This window comes from Oncorhynchus gorbuscha, linkage group LG04, assembly GCF_021184085.1.
Source record: "Oncorhynchus gorbuscha isolate QuinsamMale2020 ecotype Even-year linkage group LG04, OgorEven_v1.0, whole genome shotgun sequence".
Taxonomy (NCBI): Eukaryota; Metazoa; Chordata; class Actinopteri; order Salmoniformes; family Salmonidae; genus Oncorhynchus; species Oncorhynchus gorbuscha.
In genome coordinates this window covers 61485656-61505531 of record NC_060176.1, presented here as the reverse complement: position 1 = coordinate 61505531, position 19876 = coordinate 61485656, and the positions used below count along the sequence as shown (strand labels likewise).

Below are 19876 nucleotides of genomic sequence, written 5' to 3'. Positions count from 1 at the left end.
GTTTCCATGAAGTGATGATGACATTTGTTTAAGGAACACATGTTTTAGGCTGTGACGAGTTCTCCACATTGCTTTCACCTATCCCAGTAGTTTGAGAATGGGGTCTCTGGTGTAGAGGCTAGGAGCTGAAAGAGAACCATGCCTTTTTCAGGTTACTACCCAGTGTCCACCAAACAACCCCCATCTCCCATTTCATCTGTCAGTGATGCTTGGAAAATCTTCCACAAAATAGTTGGTGTTGAATTCACGACTTGAGCCTAATGTATTCAGCGAGAGGATGTAATGCTATTTTCTAATCATCTGACGTCAGCAGGGCTCTCTGAAGTGTGGCCTCCAGCTGGAAAAGAACATGAATGATTACCATCACTCTTCCTTCATCCTTTCTCTCTGACTGAGACTGCTGGCATGTCCCAGCAGACTGGCTGTTGTGACGTGGTGTTAGTTTGCACGTGCCTACTACTAGGCTTGGACCAGTCCAGTTCTTCCTGTGGGAAAAGGCCCAGCCCTCCAGGCTTCAGCGCACTCTTCTCTTTACGCTGGCTCCCTGACAGATGGCCTCCACTATTTACTTATGGACTAAACCAAACAAGCACTGCTCACTGCTAGACTCCTGCCTTAGCCCCCACACAGCCATTGGGCATCTAAATCCCTCCAGCCCAGAGAGTATAGTTGTGAGAGCTGATCTACAGCTATTATGTGGTGTTTGCTGCGATCTACAGTGTAAGTTCATAAACGGCCTCTAATGTAATGTTATAACCATACATCTCTTATGACTGAAAATAACTTCTAGACATCAGGACTGCGATTACTCACCACGGACGAGCAGGATCCCCTTTTTCCTTTCACGACTCTGATGAGCCCGACGCAAAGGATACGCTGCTTCCTCGGGAACAGGCCTCGATCCACGTGAAAAGGAGGCTGAAAAAGAGGAGTCGAAGGTGCGCCTGCCTTCTGAGAATTCGCATTCAATCAAATAAACCCCCACTTCCCTCCATTCTGCTAGCAAACAATCTTTGGACAATAAAATCATTGAGTTACACAGAAGATTGAACTACCAACGGGACATTAAAAACAAACATCTTATGTTTCACGGCGTAGTGGCTGAATGACGACTACAACATCAACATACAGCTGGCTGGTTATATGATGTAACAGCAGGATAGAAAAGTGGCATCTGGTAAGACGAGGGGCGGCGGTCTATGTATTTCTGTGAACAACAGCTGGTGCACAATATCTAAGGAAGTCTCGAGCTATTGCTCACCTGAGGCAGAGTATCTCATGATAAGCTGTAGACCACACAACCTACCGAGATAATTCTCATCTATATTGTTTGTAACTGTTTACATACCACCACAGTCAGAGGCTGGCACTAAGACAGCATTGAATGAGCTGTATTCCGCCATAAGCAAACAAGAAAACGCTCACCCAGAGGCGGCGCTCCTAGTAGCCGGGGACTTTAATGCAGGGAAACTTAAATCCGTTTGACCAAATTTCTATCAGCCTGTTAAATGTGCAACCAGAGGAAAAAGAACTCTGGACCACCTATATTCCACACACAGAGACTCATACAAAGCTCTCCCTCGCCCTCCATTTGGCAAATCTGTGAAAAAGACCTTTAAACAGGTCAACATTCACAAGGCTGCAGGGCCAGACAGATTAGTAGGACGTGTACTGCGAGCATGCGCTGAACAACTGACAAGTCTCTTCACTGACATTTTCAACCTCTTCCTGTCCGAGTCTGTAATTACCAACATGTTTTAAGCAGACCACCATACTCTTGTGCCCAAGAACACTAAGGTAATCTTCCTATTTAACTACCTACCCGTAGCGCTCACGTCTGTAGCCATGAAGTGCTTTGAAAGGCTGGTCATGGCTCACATCAACACCATCATCCCAGAAACCCTAGACCCACTCCAATTTGCATACAGCCCCAACAGATCCACAGATGATGCCATCTCCATTGCACTCCACACTGCCCTTTCCCACCTAGACAAAAGGAACACCTATGTGAGAATGCTACTCATTGACTACAGCTCAGTGTTCAACACCATAGTGTCCTCAAAGCTCATCACTAAGCTAAGGACCCTGCGACTAAATAACTCTCTCTGCAATTGGATCCTGGACTTCTTGATGGGCCACCCCCAGGTGGTAAGGGTAGGTAACAACACATCTGCCACGGTGATCCTCAACACGGGGGCCCCTCAGGGGTGTGCGTGCTCAGTCCCTTCCTGTACTCCCTGTTCACTCATGACTGCACGACTCCAACACCATCATTATATTTGCCGATGACACAGCAGTGGTAGGCCTGATCAATGACGAGACAGCCTATAGGGAGGAGAGCAGAGACCTGGTCGTGTGGTGCCAGGACAACAACCTCTCCCTCAACGTGATCAAGACAAAGGGGATGATTGTAGACTACAGGAAAAAGAGGACAGAGCACACCCCCGTTTTCATCAACGGGGCTGCAGTGGAGCAGGTTGAGAGCTTCAAGTACCTTGGTGTCCACATCACCAACAAACTAACATGGTCCAAGCACACCAAGACAGTCGTGAAGAGGGCACGACAAAACCTATTCCCAATCAGAAGGTTCTACAGCTGCACCATCGAGAGCATCACTGCCTGGTTGCATCACTGCCTGGTATGGCAACTGATCGGCCTCTGACTGCAAGGCACTACGGAGTGTAGTGCGAATGGCCCAGTACATCACTGGGGCCACGCTTCCTGCCATCCAGGACCTCTATACCAGGCGGTGTCAGAGGAAGGCCCTAAAAATGGTCAGACTCCACCCTAGTCATAGACTGTTCTCTCTGCTACCGCACGGCAAGAGGTACCGGAGCGCCAAGTCTAGGTCCAAGAGGCTTCTAAACCGCTTCTACCCCCAAGCAAAAAGACTCTTGAACATCTAGTCAAATGGCTACCCAGACTATTCACATTACCCCCCACCCCATCTGTTGTCCATCTGTTGTCATCTATGCATAGTCACTTTAATAACTCTACCTACATGTACATACTACCGCAAATAACCGGTGCCCTCACACATTGACTCTGTATCGGTACCCGCCTGTATATAGTCTTGCTATTATTATTTCACTGCTGCTCTTTAATTACTTGTTACTTTTATCTCTTATTCTTATATGTATTTTTTAAACTACATTGTTGGTTAGGGGCTTGTAAGTAAGCATTTCACTGTAAGGTCTACCTGTTGTGAATACAACATTTACATTTACATTTAAGTCATTTAGCAGACGCTCTGGATAAGAGCGTCTGCTAAATGACTTAAATGTAAATGTTGTATTCGGTGCATGTGACTAATACAATTTTGTGTGAGATGATTAGTTTGTGTGTGAGTCAGCCCTAACTTTCCTTGTCTGTGTTGTGGTCTCCAGATGTTCATCATTGACCAGGCCGACGGGAACAGTTGCTCTCTGAATGAGTTCACCATCACTGGCTCTACTTACGCACCTGAAGGAGAAGTGTAAGTACCAAATACTCTCTTAAACGCCAGTCCGTTTAAGAGACAATTATTTATTTATTTACTTCCAATTACATGAAATGTTGGAGGGAGTTAATCTTGTCTCCTGGCCTGTGTGTCTCCCTCCAGGTACCAGGATGGCAGACTAGTGAAGTCCTCTGCGTATGATGGTCTAGTGGAGATTGCCACCATCTGTGCCCTGTGCAATGACTCCTCTCTGGACTTCAATGAGGTCTGTGTGCATACCTGACCTTATCTCCTCCTTAATATGGATCATTAAAGGATGTTGAGTAGCGTTGACTGATTGGCTTATGTTTGTGTTGTCAGGCCAAAGGTGTGTATGAGAAGGTTGGCGAGGCTACAGAGACGGCTCTCACCTGCCTGGTGGAGAAGATGAATGCGTTTGACACCGATGTCAAAGGCCTGACCAAGATCGACAGGGCCAACGCCTGCAACTCTGTATGTACACTAACTTCAACCATTGAACAATTAAATGGTGTGGTACTCCACAGCCGGTTGTTAGCAGGTTTTCTGAGTGGTGTGTTGTCTGGCAGGTGATCATGCAACTGATGAAGAAGGAATTCACCCTGGAGTTCTCCAGAGACAGGAAGTCCATGTCTGTGTACTGCACCCCCAACAAGGCCCGCTCCTCACTTGGAAAGATGTTTGTCAAGGTATCACCACATTTTTATAAACTGCTATGTTTGACTCGCATTGAACCAAGCGTTAGTGTTTTTAAGTCACCCATGTTTTGAATCTGTGTGTCAACCTTTAAAACACTTTAATCCCCACAGGGTGCCCCCGAGGGAGTTATTGACAGATGTACTCATGTCAGAGTGGGCACCTGCAAGGTTGCCATGACCCCAGGAATCAAAGAGAGGATCATGTCTACGATCCGTGGGTACGGGACTGGGCGTGACACCCTGCGCTGCCTGGCTCTGGCCACCCGGGACACCCCACCCAGGAAGGAGGACATGGTGCTGGTTGATTGTGCCCGCTTCGTTGATTATGAGGTGAGCACTACTCATCACCACTGCATAGAGTAGGAGTTGACAGGCATTTTGCTAAAAGGCATTTGTTATGTGTAGATACCATATCTAACTTATACTGCTGGATCCTATTAATATCATATGAAGACAAATATAAATGCAACATGTAAAGTGGTCCCGTGTTTCTTGAGCAGAAATAAAAGGCCTGAAGTTTCCCATACGCATAAAAAGCTTATTTCTTTCAAATTTTGTGCTCAAACTTGTTTTACCTCCCTGTTGGTGAGAATTTCACCTTTGCCAAGATAATCCATTCACCTGTCAGGTGTGGCATATCAAGAAGCTGATTAAACAGCATGATCATTACACAGGTGCACCTTGTACTGGTGACAATAAAAGGCCACTTTAAAATGTGCAGTTTTGGCACACAACACAATGCCACAGAAATCTCAAGTTTTGAGAGTGTGTAATTGGCATGCTGACTGCAGGAATGTCCACCATAGCTGTTGCCAGAGAATTACATGTTAATTTCACTACCATAAGCTGCCTCCAACGTCATTTTAGAAAATTTGGCAGTACGTCCAACCGGCCTCACAACCGCAGACCATATGTAACCACGTCAGCCCAGGATCTCCACATCCGGCTTCGTCACCAGCGGTGTCGTCTGAGACCAGCCACCCGGACAGCTGATGAAACTGAGTTTGCACAACCGAAGTATTTCTGTCAGAAACCGTCTCAAGGAAGCTCACCTGCATGCTCGTCGTCCTCACCAGGTTCTTAACCCGACTGCAGTTCGGCATCATAACCGACCTCAGTGGCCAAATGCTCACTTTCGATGGAGAAGTGTGCTCTTCAAGTATTAATCCTGGTTTCAACTGTACCAGGCAGATAGCATGTATGGCGTCGTGTGGGCAAGCCGTTTGCTGATGTGAACAGAGTGCCCCGTAGTGGTGGTGGGGTTATGGTAAGGCCAGGCATAAGCTACAGACAACGAACACAATTGCATTTTATTGATGGTAATTTTGAATGTACAGAGATACCGTGATGAGATCCTAAGGCCCATTGTCGTGCCATTCATCCGCCACCATTTCAGCATGATAATGCACAGTTCAATGCCGCAAGGTTCTGTACACAATTCCTGGAAGCTGAAAATGTCCCTCACCATTGAGCACGTTTGGAATGCTCTGGTTCGAAATGTTTGACAGCGTATTCCAGTTCTCGACAATATCCAGCAACTTCGCACAGCCATTTCATAGGCCACAATCAACAGCCTGATCAACTGTATTCGAAGGAGATGTGTTGTCCTGCGTGAGGCAAATGTGGTCACACCAGATACTGACTGGTTTTCTGATCTGGGCAAAGATACTGACTGGTTTTCTGATCTGGGCAAAGATACTGACTGGTTTTCTGATCTGGGCCCTTACTTCTTTTTCAAAAGGATCTGTGACCAACAGATATCTGTATTCCCAGTCATGTAAAATCCATAGATTAGGGCCTAATGAATTTATTTAAATTGACTGATTTCCTTAAATGAACTGTAACTCAATAAATCTTGTGGCATGTTTCTGTTTTTATATTTTTGTTCAGTGTAGCATAACTTTTGGATGTATTGTGCAAAGTTCTAGTAGGAAACCTGATGGTGACTCTGTTTTTGTGTTTCTCTGCCCAGTCTGACCTGACCTTCGTGGGCTGCGTTGGCATGCTGGACCCTCCCAGGACCGAGGTGGCTGCCTCCATCAAGCTGTGTCGCCTAGCCGGCATCCGCGTCATCATGATCACCGGCGACAACAAGGGCACTGCCGTGGCCATCTGCCGCCGTATCGGCATCCTGGGTGAGGAAGACGACGTGGACAAAATGGCGTTCACTGGCCGCGAGTTTGACGACCTGTCCCTTCAGGCCCAACGCGATGCTGTTATCAACGCCCGCTGCTTCGCCCGTGTCGAGCCCTCCCACAAGTCCAAGATCGTTGAGTTCCTGCAGGCCATGGACGAGATCACAGCCATGGTACACTGACCCCCCCCCACTCGCATCCTTACTGTACATGCAAAGCTGTTATATCTATTACTGTTGTCTTGTAGCCTCCTATCCACCCTTAAGTATCTGTTGTTTCTCCCAGACTGGTGATGGAGTGAACGATGCTCCTGCCTTGAAGAAGGCAGAGATTGGCATCGCCATGGGCTCTGGCACTGCCGTGGCCAAGTCAGCCTCTGAGATGGTCCTGGCCGATGACAACTTTTCTTCCATCGTGGCGGCTGTGGAGGAGGGCAGGGCCATCTACAACAACATGAAACAGTTCATCCGCTACCTCATCTCCTCCAACGTGGGAGAGGTCGTCTGGTGAGTCTGTCATTTACGTACCTCCAGCCGCCAAAGTGATGTCTCTAGTGGTTTTATGGTGCTCCTGTGGAGGTTAATGATGTTTCTCTATGGGGGCAGTATCTTCCTGACGGCTGCCCTGGGCTTCCCTGAGGCTCTGATCCCCGTTCAGCTTCTGTGGGTCAACCTGGTGACAGATGGTCTCCCTGCCACTGCACTGGGCTTCAACCCCCCAGACCTGGACATCATGAACAAGCCCCCCCGCAGTGCCAAGGAGCCCCTCATCTCCGGATGGCTCTTCTTCAGATACCTGGCCATCGGCTGTGAGTTAATGGGACTGTTGTGCTTTGTTTCCAATTCTATATCAGATAGCTCAATCTTAACATTTTCTCAAGCTCACTGCTACTGGCATACCCTGCCACATACTGTTCTTGTGCAGCTCTCTGCCTGTCCATTGTCTTCCTAGTTATAGAACTAGTCTGTCCCACAGTCAGTCAGCTGTGTCTCTGTCCTCAGGCTATGTGGGAGCTGCCACAGTGGGAGCCGCTACCTGGTGGTTCGTGGCTGCTGAGGATGGCCCTATGATCTCTCTGTACCAGCTGGTGAGACTAACACCTAGATGTCAGCTTTACTGTCCAAATGGTGTTTTACCTCCCAGCCTTTCTTATGTCTCTCGTGTCTGACTCCTCCCCCACAGAGCCACTTCCTGCAGTGTTCCCCTGACAACCCTGACTTCTCAGACCTGGAGTGTCATGTGTTTGAGTCCCCCTACCCAATGACCATGGCCCTGTCTGTGCTTGTCACCATTGAGATGTGCAATGCCCTTAACAGGTGAGTCTCCTGCAGTGACATGAGCTTTCTTTCAACCTCAAAAATCATTTGCATTCAGTGGAGGACAGCTCCAACTTTTATAAGTACAAGAATAGAATATAGAGTTTTGACTTATCTGATCCACAATGTGACCTTCTCCCAGCCTGTCAGAGAACCAGTCCCTGCTGCGTATGCCTCCCTGGGAGAACATCTGGCTGCTGGGGGCCATCTGCCTCTCCATGTCCCTCCACTTCCTCATCCTCTATGTGGAGCCACTGCCCGTAAGTCAGCTTTACTTATATCAACCAGGTCAATCTATAGGTTCCCCATGTTCACTCTCTTTCCATCCCTCATTCTCCTCCATCTCTCCAGGTCATCTTCCAGATCACCCCTCTGGACCTGACCCAGTGGCTGGTGGTGCTGAAGATCTCCCTGCCCGTCATCCTGCTGGATGAGCTGCTAAAGTTCGTGGCCAGGAACTACCTGGAACCCGGTAACCAGCCAGAGTCTAAGTCAGCCAGCAAAGGCTGGTCCCTCTCTGCATGCACAGAGGGCATCTCCTGGCCCTTTGTGGGCATCACCCTCCCCCTGGTGCTGTGGCTCTACAGCATCGACACTAACGTGTCTGCCCTGTTCTGGTCCTGACTACACCACACAACCCTCCCAGTGCACCAGTGTGAGTGGAGATTAACACACGTCTAACAAAATCCCCCATTAACCAGGATCAACTACAACAACCACATCAACTGCAGTGAGAGCTCAAGTCAACATTTGTACCTGTGTTGATGACAGATGTAATCTGTGAGCCTCTGCTGGTTCATCTCCAGGACATTTTCACCATTCCGCTTTTTTATTCATATTTTTAATGTTTTTTGTTTGTCATTTGGCCATGTCTTTAATATCAAGCTTTTGGTTCTTTTTTTGCTCCCCATTCTTTTTGAACAGGCATAAAATAAATCTGCTATTTAGGAGCTGTTCCGTGTACAGAGAATTAACACTATTTTATCAAAATTAAGATTTTTGTAGCTTTGGGAAGGCGGGGGGGCAGCGCACAGAACTCAAACGTTTCACTTGTTTTCAGTGTGAACTTTGACCTCTGAAGAACTTGTAGATAACTATGCTGTGCCATAACTGTAAGGACCATCATTTGCACTGAATCAGAAGTCTGTACCAAAACTGCATGTATTCTGCCCAGGCATGAATAACGGGGATTTATTCACCAAATTAATGATTGTTCGTTCCCCCGTTTGCTTTTTTTAGTGTTTATTTTCTGCTCTAGTCTAGAGCACAGCTACCTCAATGCTATTGATATCACAATTGATTACTACCTGTTTTCCTCAGTAAGCTTTTCATAAACATTGTCATATTGAGTGTTGAGGTATGCGCCATTTCGCTTGTGAATAAGGAAAGCCCTCATTTGCCTTTTTATGTTGCTTTTTTAAAGTTAATCTGTGTTCTTTTGATGTTCCTTGAGGGAGGTTAAGGTTAGGAGAAATATGTAAATGTTACCTTAGTTCAATTCAAAGCAGTTTTTTGTAATATAGACAAGCCTGTCGTTAAACACGTTTACTTGAACACAATATTGTCTTTTCATTAAGGTTAACTTTTTTTTATGTTTGGTCTTCATTTATGGACACTGTAGTGTCTTATTACAATAATTCTATAGATTAAGTATTGTGCATATACTGTACTTTAATATGTATAAACACACCAAGTGGTGGATTTTCTTATCAGTTTAGCACAAGATGGATGCTTTGATGGGATTGTTGTGGTCAGCACTCCCTATTGGGGTGGATCACTAAGCAGACTGCTTTGGCCATAGTATATAGGCCCAATGCTAAAATGACTGGCTTGTAGAAGAGTCTGTACATATAACTCAAAATAGTATCTATGTGTATAGTTTTAAAGATGCTCCATAACTTTTACACTAGTTTTACTTGAGCGTGTTTTAGAAACACTGTAGGTAATGGTTATTCCTAGAAAGCATGCTTTTCCCAATACCATGCCAGTAAATGCTTGAGTGTTCTTAAACCTAACTGCTATTTCTTCCAATCAGTGGTGCAAAGAATACCCAATTGTCATACTTGAGTAAAGGTCTAAAAGTATTTGATTTTAAATACACTTTTACTTTTGATATGTAAGTATAATTTAAATAGCTTATTATGCAAACCAGATGGCACAATTGTTTTTATTTACAGCTAGCCAGGGTCACACTCCAACAATCATTTACAAATGAAGCGTTTGTGTTTAGTGAGTCTGCCAGATCAGAGGCAGTAGGGTGTGTCAATTGGACCATTTTCTGTCCTACTAAGCTATCAAAACTTTAATGAGTATTTTGGGGTGTCAAGGAAAATGTATAGAGTAAAAAGTACATCATTTTCCTTAGGGATGTAGTGAAGTAAAAGTTGACAAATATAAATAGTAAAGTACACAAAAAAGACTTTAGTACTTTAAAGTAATTTTGCTTAAGTACTTTACACCACTGAATGTCTTACTGCATTTATTCTCATCTTTCTGTTTGCATGTGGCATGGCCCTAGACATGACTGTAGGAAATGAAGCAGTAGATGACCTAATGGCTTTCTGTTCACCATCCCTTTTTAAATTCCCAGTGAGAGAGACATGTCTCTGTTTGCATCTTTGCTTTTTTGACCTATGCCTTGTTTCTGTCTGTCCTATGATTGATTTGGTTTCTCCCTGTCTTTCTCTCCTCTCTCTGCAGCTAGTGCCGTGTAAGCCCGCTCCTCCTATAAATCCCTTGTAGGAACTGCTTTAGTGTTGTGCATGTGTTTTGAGCAGCACATCTTCCAAGACCTGCATGTCAATAAAGAAGAGCTATCAAGACATGATTGATACATTTCATAAGCAATTACATGACAAAAAAAGTAATCAAATGGTATATATTTTTTAACTGAATGGGTATAAATGTTTTTGGAATCAAATGAACCAATCCCAGGTCCCTCCATCCTTACTACATGAAGAGCCATAGGCTACGTTTACACATGACAGCCCATTTCTGGTCTTTTGCCCAATTATTTCAAAAGTAGAAAAATATCAGAATTGGGTTGCCTGTGTAAATGCAGCCTTCAAACTAGACACAGAGTTCCTATGTTATCTTAATGTACACTTCCATGATGCATGTCCTCTGAAGCAGCCATTTTATCAGATGTGTAATAATTAATGTATTGATAAATTAAATGGACATAGTACAAATGTTATCTTTTCCTAAGGAACTCTTTTTGGGGGGGGTGTGTAAAATAACCAAATAGACTTTTCTTTGCGCTGTAATGTGCAACATTTTTTAAGCATCTGGGAAGGCGGAGGTGTGGCGATAGATCCATTACCCTGAAAGGAAGTCAGTCGCTTCAATGGCACACGTGTGCCAAACTCATTTCAGAGCTGAAGATTGTATAGTCATGACTTGTGGTTTCAGGTAAATAAAGCAATTCTACATTAATATGTTTCCGATCTTCTATATGCCAGATTGGAGATGTGTATTCATTTGTAGCTACCTTGCTTCTAGCCTAAATACAAGGCTGTTTTAGAGCAGTATTTCCCAACTCCAGTCCTTGTACCCTCAACAGCACACATTTTAGCCCCAGACAAGCAAAACTTGATTCAACTTGTCAACTAATCATCAAGTCCTCAATTAATTGAATCACATGCATTTGTCTGGGGGGTACTGGAGGACGAGTTGACTAGAACTGTTACTCAAGTCACTAATTTACCAAACTTCAATAAAATGTCAGGGCATGAGACCAGACGTCATGATTTTATATCTCCTACACACACACACACACACGGTTAAACATCTGCATTGGAAAACTAACATTACTTTGCAAAGAATGTGTCAAATTAAATGACCCCATGATTGACACACAACATTGAGAGACAGGTCTTAAGTTACCTGAAAGTAACTTAAGGGAAAGTATGTCACCAGTTTCACACCAATATGTGTTAATACATGCAAATATTACAAACAGAAAACTGAATTTCAATGATTACTGGCTTCAGATTATCTTGTGTTAACCCAACAAACAAGGAAACTCCGGGGCCATGGCCCAACAATCCTAAATAGCCTCAACTGCTTTACGCTTGGACCCCTGATGGTTATGAAATAGGTTAGTAACATTGATTTTCACCTACCAACTAATCAGTGATCGCAAAGGGAAGGAGACGTGGAATGGCAGGTTATAATTTTGGGCTGCTGGGTTATAAAATGCATCCTCCTCAAACCTCAGTGGCTGCTATGATGATGTCTATAACCCTGAGATGGGGCTTTATACACCTGTATCTTGTATACACCCATATAGAGTCCACCGGAGCATTATATCAGGAACCCATGATGCCCATGTGTGGCATATTCCCCCAGCCCCGTGCTATGCACCTGGTGTCTCTGCAGTGGGCCTGGGTCACTGCATGCCAAACCACTGCTCCTGGTCTGCCCACTGGGCTGCCTCACTGTCACTGCCTCCCAGCTCTCCATCCTCCCCGCTGCCCTCCATGTCATCTCCATCCAGCTCCACAGTGGCATCAGCAGGGCTCTCCTCCTTCTCCATCTTCTGCATTCCTTCCAGAGACTTCTGGTCATTCGGGTCCAGGCTGAAAGACAGATGGAGTCAGATGATAGAGAAACATGTGCAATCTCAAGATCAAAGTGCACCATTTACATATTTGAGAAAAGGTAGGCCTAAGAGCGACACTGCATTAACATTTCATGAGTTGTGTAAAACTCTGGACTTTGGTGTAACATTACCTAAGTGCTATGCTGTATTGGTCCATAGCCTCTTGGTAATCATTGACCGCCACCAAGAAATCTCCCAGCATCCTGTGCAGCACACAGTCGCTCTGATTGGCCAAGGCATTCCGGAGAAGAGCAATCCCTTCCTCGTATTTCTGTTCCCGACCTTAAAATGGGAAAACAAACACAATATCATCTCTTGTCCCCAACATCTTCAGTAAAAGAAAAATGACAAAGATACAATGGTTCTAAATCTCTACAGCAAAACAACTAATAGAACTTCAGGGTTTGCTACCAAGCCACATACTTAGCAGCTCTGCCTTCTTGACCACAGCCTTGGTGTAGTCAGGCCTCTGGGCTAGCGCCTTGTCCAGCAGGGTTTTGGCCTTCTCCTGGGTCACAGGGTCCTCCAGGCAGACTGTAGCCAGGATGGTCAGAGTCTGGGCATTCGCTCCCAGGGTCTTATAGATGTTATTGGCCATCCCCATTGCCTCTCGGATCCCATTGGATGCCAGGTAACAGTCAATCAGACCTGGGGACAGAGAAGGCTCATGACTAACTCAATACTAGTAACAAAACAAAAAACAACATCTGATGTTGCAGCTTTATGTGGGGGCAGTTCAAGATGAAAACAGATGTTCATTACAATGATGCGATCAGAACAAGAAGGTCCCCTTGCCTTCATAGCAGTCCAGACGGCAGGGCGCCAGGCGCATGGCCTCTCTGAAGTGGATGATGGCCTCCTGCACTCGGCCCATGTTCCTCAGTGCTGCCCCTTTCAGGAGGAGGGCTTGCACACTGTTGCTGTTCAGCTGGATGGCCTTGGCACCCAGGTAGAGGGCCCGGGAGTAGCGCTTACTGTAGAAGCTGTGACATCTGAGCCACCAAAAACCAGATTGGTAGGAACATGTATTTAGCCACTGTGTTCTTGGGGACCTTCAATGCAGAAATGTTTTGGTACCCTTCCCCAGATTTGTGCCTCGGCACAATCCTGTCTCGTAGCTCTACAAACAATTCCTTCGACCTCATGGCTTGGTTTTTGCTCTGACATGCCCTGTCAACTGTGGGACCTTATATAGGCAGGTTTGTGCCTTTCCAAATCTTGTCCAATCAATTAAATTTACCACAGGTGGACTCCAATCAAGTTGTAGAAACATCTCAAGGATGATCATTGGAAACAGGATGCACCCGAGCTCAATTTTGAGTCTCATAGCAAAGGGTCTGAATCCTTATGTAAATAAGGTATGTTTTTTTGTTTTTTTATACATTTGCAACAATTTCTAAAAACCTGTTTTCGCTTTGTCATTATGGGGGTATTGTGAATAGATGAGGTAAAAAAATTGTTTTTAATCCATTTTAGAATAAGGCTGTAACCTAACAAATTTAGAAAAAGTCAAGGGGTCTGAATACTTTCCGAATGCACTGTATAGTGAGCAATATGTTTGGAACATCGAATTGCAATACATATACAATCATGAGAATCGCAGCCGATATCGTATCAGCACCTAAGTATTGTGATTATCTTGGCAATTCCCAGCCATATTACCCAGATATTACCCAGATATGACCCAGGGCTCTGCATGCTGGTCTGAGATGTTGAACAGCCTTCCTCCTAGGACCTCAACATCCTCCAGGTGCCCCTCACGTGCCATAAGGTAGCCATATACATCCATGCCTGACAGTAAGTAAAGACAACATAACTGAATTAGTTCAACTATAAATAAAAACCTAATAGTTAATGTCTTAGATAAGAATCGCTAGACTGGCTTAGTGAGTCCTAGGAAACTGATTTATTTAGTCAGTGATGGGTTTTCTGATGTCTGCTGTCCAGTACCTTTGATCAGATAAGGGTCCAGCATCTGGGCCTGCTCAAACTTCAGGATGGAGTTCTTTGTGTCACCTGCCCTGAAGTACACATCTGCCAGGCTCACCAGCAGGTCCACATTGTCACGCATTAGAGACTTCTTCTCCAGGGAGCTGAGAAGGAGAATCAGGAAACAGAGAAACACAACACCCAGAATGAGAGCCATAGTTTAACAACACCGGAGATTATGATTCATGAAAGGAATAACACCCCCATGGTGGGATGAGGAACTGGTCGGCTCACCGGATGGAGTTGATTGCTCTGTGGTTGTCCCCTGCATGTATGAAGGCATAGGATTTGATCCACACAGAGAGCCACTCCAGGTTGGGAAGACTCTGGATCACATCCATAGTCATGGACGCCACCTCAGCTCCCTTCACTGACAGAGACAAGAGACCTGCAACAGACACGAGTTAAAAGAACCCTTCAAAATGAAGAGCACAACAACATGGGCTTTTGGCATGTCTGTGTGACGCACTACAGAAACATCCCAGTAACTAGTCCACACCAATGATGGCATCCAGTGCCAAGGGACACTGTCTCAGGACCTCTTTGTAACTTGTGACAGCAGAGCGTTCGTGTCCAGCCTTCCTGTACAGATTAGCCAGCATCATGTTGATCTGAGGAAAGATAAACAAATATGCAATTCGGAAATTCCTCACAAGAATCTGGGCTGCTTTACTTTATTGAAATAGTCATAAAACGGCACTGCAAGCTTGGGTGTCATTGAGAGAGGATGGGGCTTTCAGGAGGGGACCTCAAAACAGCAACCTACCTTTGGGGTTCTCTGTCTAGATGGAATCCCATCAAGCACTGCAATTGCATCCTTATCCAGCTTCAGGATGGTGTAGCACTCTGCAATCTTATACTTGACCTCAATCTCTGAGGGAAAACTCTGAAATAAAGAAAAATGGCATTTGGTCAATTCAGAAGGCAATGCACATTGTACACTATTACAAATAGTCTGTAGAGCAGCTCAGTCAAATGTGCATTATTTTGAATGAATGACATGGATGCCTGTTGCTACAGCCAGATATGTTGTAATTGACAGAGTTGGGAGCCTTCCACACCTGTGACTGCAAGGAGAATGCAGTTCCCCCGGTAGATGGCCGCACTTTAGAAGTTTTGCTGAGCACTTTCTTCTGCTGCAGTGCCATGTTGTACTTGCAAGCAGCATTACGGTACTCCTTGTCATGGAAGATGGCATCTGCATGATAAACCAGCAGCTGGTACTTCTGGGATGGTGAGAACAGTTCTCTGAAAGAACAGATGTGGTACATGCATCACCCTCTGGCACAGTATTTGTCTGACAATATAACTATATGAAGTGGTCAGGGAAATTAGCAATCAACATACAAAATCTTTTCACAAATAGTCACATTATTAATCCAGATACAACTACACTTCCAGATACAACTACACTGAACAAAAATATAAAATGCAACATCTAAAGTGCTGGTCCTATGTCTCATGAGCTGATCCCAGAAATGTTCCATATGCACAAAAGTTTATTTCCCTCAAATGTTGTACACAAATGTGTTTAAAATCGCAATTGGTGAGCATTTTACCCGTTGTCAAGATCATCTATTCACCTGACAGGTGTGGTGTATAAAAAAAACCCAGCATGATCATTACACAGGTGCACCTTGTGCCGGGCACAAAAGGCCTGTGCTGTTTTGTCACGCAACAATACCACAGATGTCTCAAGTTGAGAGAGCATGGATATGGCATGCTGACTGTAGGACTGTCCACCAGAGCTGTTTCCAGATAATTTAATGTTAATTCCTCTACCATAAGCAACCTCCAACGTTGTAATAGAAAATTTGGCAGTACATCCAACCAGCCTCACAACCACAGATCATGTGTAACCACACCTGCCCAGGATCCTCAGTGAGTTAACCTGGCTCCCAAGTGGGTGGGCCCATGCCCTCCCACGCGTGGCTGCGCCCCTGCCCAGGATCCTCAGTGAGTAAACCTGGCTCCCAAGTGGGTGGGCCTATGCCCTCCCACGCGTGGCTGCGCCCCTGCCCAGTCATGTAAAATCCATAGATTATGGCCTAATGTATTTTTTTTTTCAATTTACTGATTTCCTGATATGAACTGCAACTCAGCAAAATCTTTGCGTTTATATTCTTGTTCAGTGTACATTTACACCCATCTTAAGCTAGTTGGCTTGCTAGCTAGATATAAATACTGCCAACTGCGTCCTTGTCAGCTTGGCTCGTGACGATAAGCATGCATTGATTGGGACATGTGTTATCAATTGTACAGAATTATATGCTTTTGAAGATGATCGAACGGAGTGAATAACTAGTTGGGTAGCTAATACCTCAGAGGGATGTTCAGTAGCTAGCCAGCCAGCTAGCTAATACTATACTGTTACTTACGGATTGTTATTGCTCATTGTCAGCAGTAAACTACTAATTGTCCGAACGTTTGAGTGAAGTCCCGCGGCGGCCATATCCCTCACATGATCTATGACGTTCATTTCGATGTAGTGGCTTGCTTTAAGATACAAATCTAAAGTTTACGATTGCAGACAGCTAGCAAGTAAACTACCTATCATCATAAACTGCGATGTATTAAATATGGCGCCGTAAGTTGAAGGACCATTCAATTGTTTTTCTTTTATAAAAACATATCATTGCAACGTGTCATAAATATTACCGTTTTTTCTCCTCTGTATAAATGACAAAAATGTAAGTAATCCGTTTTAAAACCTTAAACGGACAGAAAGTTGTCCTGTTCAGGCGAATAGAGTTGTAATACCCTAGCGGTCAAACAGGAAAATTGTCAGGGTTGTCAGGTCTAACTAAAATGTCTAGCCCAATGAAATCTGAAAACCTACGCAGATGTGAAAACTTGCCCCAAAAAGGTTTTTCGCAGAAAGAGGGGTGTTGCCACATTTATCCAATAAATGTTTGTTTCCCCATAACGTTATTGAGCAAATTAAGGATTTTTTAAATGACGTAGGCTATTAAGCAAAATTCGGTTTTCTATCAAAATAATAATTATTGCGAGTTTAAGAATGTCACAAGAGAAAAGATCAATCGCCTTTATTAAAACTCTCCAGATCATTTTCCATCAATGGATGTCGATGTAACTTGTTTTGACTGCCATGATTAAACAATAAGGCCCGAGGATGTGTGATATATGGCTAACATACCACGACTCAGGGCTGTGACCAACTGGCAAGTGTCTTCACTGACATTTTCAACCTGTCCCTGGCCAGGTCTGTAATACCAACATGTTTCATGCAGACCACCATAGTCCCTGTGCCCAAACACAATAAGGTAACCTGCCTAAATGACTCCGGCCCATAGCACTCACGTCTGTAGCCATGAAGTGCGTTGAAAGGCTGGTCATGGCTCACATCAACACTATTATCCCAGAAACCATAGAGCCACTCCAAAATGCTTGTGCTTCTAGTTCCGACAGTGCAGTAATATCTAACAAGTAATATTTAACAATTACACAACATCAAATAAAATGTTATTGGTCACATACATATGGTTAGCAGATGTTAATGCGAGTGTAGCGAAATGCTTGTGATTCTAGTTCCGACAGTGCAGTAATATCTAACAAGTAAACTAACAATTCCCAACAACTACCTAATACACACAAATCTAAAGGGATGGAATAAGAATATGTACATAGAAATATATGGATGAGCGATGCTGAGCAGCATAGGCAAGGTGCAATAGGCACAGTATATACATATGAGTATTGTAAGATATGTTAACATTATTAAAGTGGCATTGTTTAAAGTGACTAGTGATCCATTTATTAGAGTGGCCAGTGATATGAGTTTCTGTGTAGGCAGCAGTCTCTCTGAGTTAGTGATTGCTGTTTAGAAGTCTGATGGCCTTGAGATAGAAGCTGTTTTTCAGTCCCTCTGTCCAAGCTTTGATGCACATGTACTGACCTTCTGGATGGTAGCGGGGAGAACAGACAGTGGCTCGGGTGGTTGTTGTCCTTGATGATCTTTTTGGCTTTGCTGTGACATCGGGTTCTGTAGTTGTCTTGGAGGACAGGCAGTTTGCCCCCGGTGATGCGTTGTGCAGACAGCACCACCCTCTGGGAGAGCCTTGCGGTTCAGGAGGTGCAGTTGCCCTACCAGACTGTGATACAGCCCAACAGGATGCTCTCGATTGTGCATCTGTAAAAGTTTGTGAGGGTTTTGGGTGACAAGACAAATTTCTTCAGCCTTCTTAGGTAGAAGTGGCGCTGTTGCACCTTCACCACACTGTCTGTGTGAGTGGACCATTTCAGTTTGTCAGTGATGTGTACGCAGAGGAACTTGAAGCTTTCCACCGTCTCCACTGAGGTCCTGTCAATGTGGATAAGGGGGGGGGCACCCTCTGCTGTTTCCTGAAGTCCAATTTCATCTCCTTTTGTTTTGTTGCCATTGAATGAGAGGTTATTTTCCTGTAACCAGATTCTCAGAGCCCTCACCTCCTCCCTGTAAGCTGTCTCGTCATTGTTGGTAATCAAGCCTACTACTGTTGTCATCTGCGAACCACATTCTTACACATGTATTCCTCTCGTCTAGATGGGATAGGGCATAGTGCAGTGTGATGGTGATTGCATCGTCTGTGGATCTATTGGGCATGTAAGAAGATTGAAGTGGGTCTAGGGTGACAGGTAAGGAAGAGGTGATATGATCCTTGACTAGTCTCTCAAAGCACTTCATGATGACAGAAGAAGTGCTACGAGGCTATAGTCATTTAGTTCAGTTACCTTTGCCTTCTTGGGTACAGGAACAACGCCATCAATGTGGTCTGTGGTTGTGAGGCCGGTTGGACATCCTGCCAAATTCTCTAAAATGACGTTGGAGGATTATGGTGGAGAAATTAACATTCAATTGTTTGGCAACAGCTCTGGTGGACATTCCTGCAGTCAGCTTGGCAAATGTATACTCCCTCAAAATTTAAGACATCTGTGGCATTGTGTTGTGTGACAAAACCGCACATTTTAAGCTTTTTGTGCATATGGAACATTTCTGGGATCTTCTATTTCAGCTCATGAAACATGGGACCAACACTTTAAATTTTGCCTTTATATTTTTGTTCAGTATATATTTTTTCTTCTTCCAAAAGCAACACAGGCCTAATACCTGTAAAGTCATGAGTGACCATTTTTTGAAAATCATGGGACATATAGTCTTTGGTTGCATGCTATTTTGGCCAGTCAGGTAGGTCTGGTCAGCCAAGCAGCTAGGTCTGGCTGCCAGGTAGTTAGGTTGGTCCGGCTGGCCAAGATAGGAGAAAAATGTGTGGTTTTACGCTTCCATCTATTGGAATTATTTAGCAATTGCAGTTCATACATTTTTTGAACAATGTGTTGATCAGATCAAAAAGTTTCTTTACCTAAGGTCACTGAATAAAGTGTATTCCCTACTGAAGTAGTAATTGCCAAATATGAAATATTTGCTAGTTCATTTGATCACTTAAACCACAAAATAACAATGTATAGCATAATGGCATTTATAGCATAACGGCTTTGGTGAAGGAGGTTACGGATGTTCACATAACGGAAGAAATAGGTGTCCCTTCCAGTAATGTGGAGTGGACATTGGACTTGATGCCAGTAAGGATGGTCTTTACGGAGGCTGTAATACACTCCCTCCTTGATATAGAAATCCGTAGACTTCACTGCCTCTTCAATGGTAAGGTCCCTTGCACCAT

At 44.5% G+C, this 19876-nt stretch overlaps 2 protein-coding genes across 5 annotated transcripts in view; one reads left to right on the top strand and one right to left on the bottom strand.

The window, feature by feature from the left end:
- The window catches only part of LOC124034418 (sarcoplasmic/endoplasmic reticulum calcium ATPase 2-like), a 31370-nt gene extending 20329 nt beyond the window's left edge, over positions 1-11041 (top strand). Inside the window, exons 9-21 of one of the 2 annotated variants that reach the window (XM_046347611.1) lie at positions 3387-3475; positions 3602-3704; positions 3800-3931; positions 4027-4146; positions 4267-4485; positions 6128-6463; positions 6576-6796; positions 6896-7098; positions 7292-7377; positions 7473-7606; positions 7749-7866; positions 7958-8078; positions 10307-11041. In XM_046347611.1, coding sequence (XP_046203567.1) covers positions 3387-3475; positions 3602-3704; positions 3800-3931; positions 4027-4146; positions 4267-4485; positions 6128-6463; positions 6576-6796; positions 6896-7098; positions 7292-7377; positions 7473-7606; positions 7749-7866; positions 7958-8078; positions 10307-10320 — 1896 coding nt within the window. In that variant the 3' untranslated portion in view covers positions 10321-11041. Of the gene's footprint in view, positions 1-3386; positions 3476-3601; positions 3705-3799; positions 3932-4026; positions 4147-4266; positions 4486-6127; positions 6464-6575; positions 6797-6895; positions 7099-7291; positions 7378-7472; positions 7607-7748; positions 7867-7957 lie in introns of both variants that reach the window. The other variant, XM_046347609.1, reaches the window with a different exon arrangement.
- Positions 10429-17003, bottom strand: LOC124034419 (anaphase-promoting complex subunit 7-like). Of its 3 annotated transcripts, XM_046347613.1 has the most exons (12): positions 16857-16992; positions 16577-16694; positions 15260-15446; positions 14965-15084; positions 14698-14809; positions 14433-14586; positions 14160-14302; positions 13883-14000; positions 13005-13201; positions 12633-12857; positions 12341-12491; positions 10429-12186 (listed from the first exon to the last, which is right to left on the bottom strand). In XM_046347613.1, exons 2-12 carry the CDS (start codon positions 16675-16677, stop codon positions 11997-11999), a joined length of 1698 nt encoding a protein of 565 aa, XP_046203569.1. In that variant the 5' UTR covers positions 16678-16694; positions 16857-16992; the 3' UTR covers positions 10429-11996. The 3 variants fall into 3 exon arrangements, with proteins under 3 accessions (XP_046203569.1, XP_046203570.1, XP_046203568.1); XM_046347614.1 differs by lacking the exon at positions 16577-16694 and having other exon boundaries at positions 16857-17003; XM_046347612.1 differs by having other exon boundaries at positions 16577-16982.
- Between the last annotated feature and the right edge of the window lie 2873 nt (positions 17004-19876).

Excerpts from the sequence above, each read along its gene's own strand:
- LOC124034419 (XM_046347613.1), bottom strand. The coding sequence starts at position 16,677 with ATGAACGTCATAGATCATGTGAGGGATATGGCCGCCGCGGGACTTCAC. Across the intron at positions 13,202-13,882 it reads GAGCCCTGGGTCATATCTGG|ATGTCACAGCTTCTACAGTA; the intron begins GTAATATCTGGG and ends TTGGTGGCTCAG. Across the intron at positions 12,187-12,340 it reads CAATACAGCATAGCACTTAG|CCTGGACCCGAATGACCAGA; the intron begins GTAATGTTACAC and ends TCTGTCTTTCAG.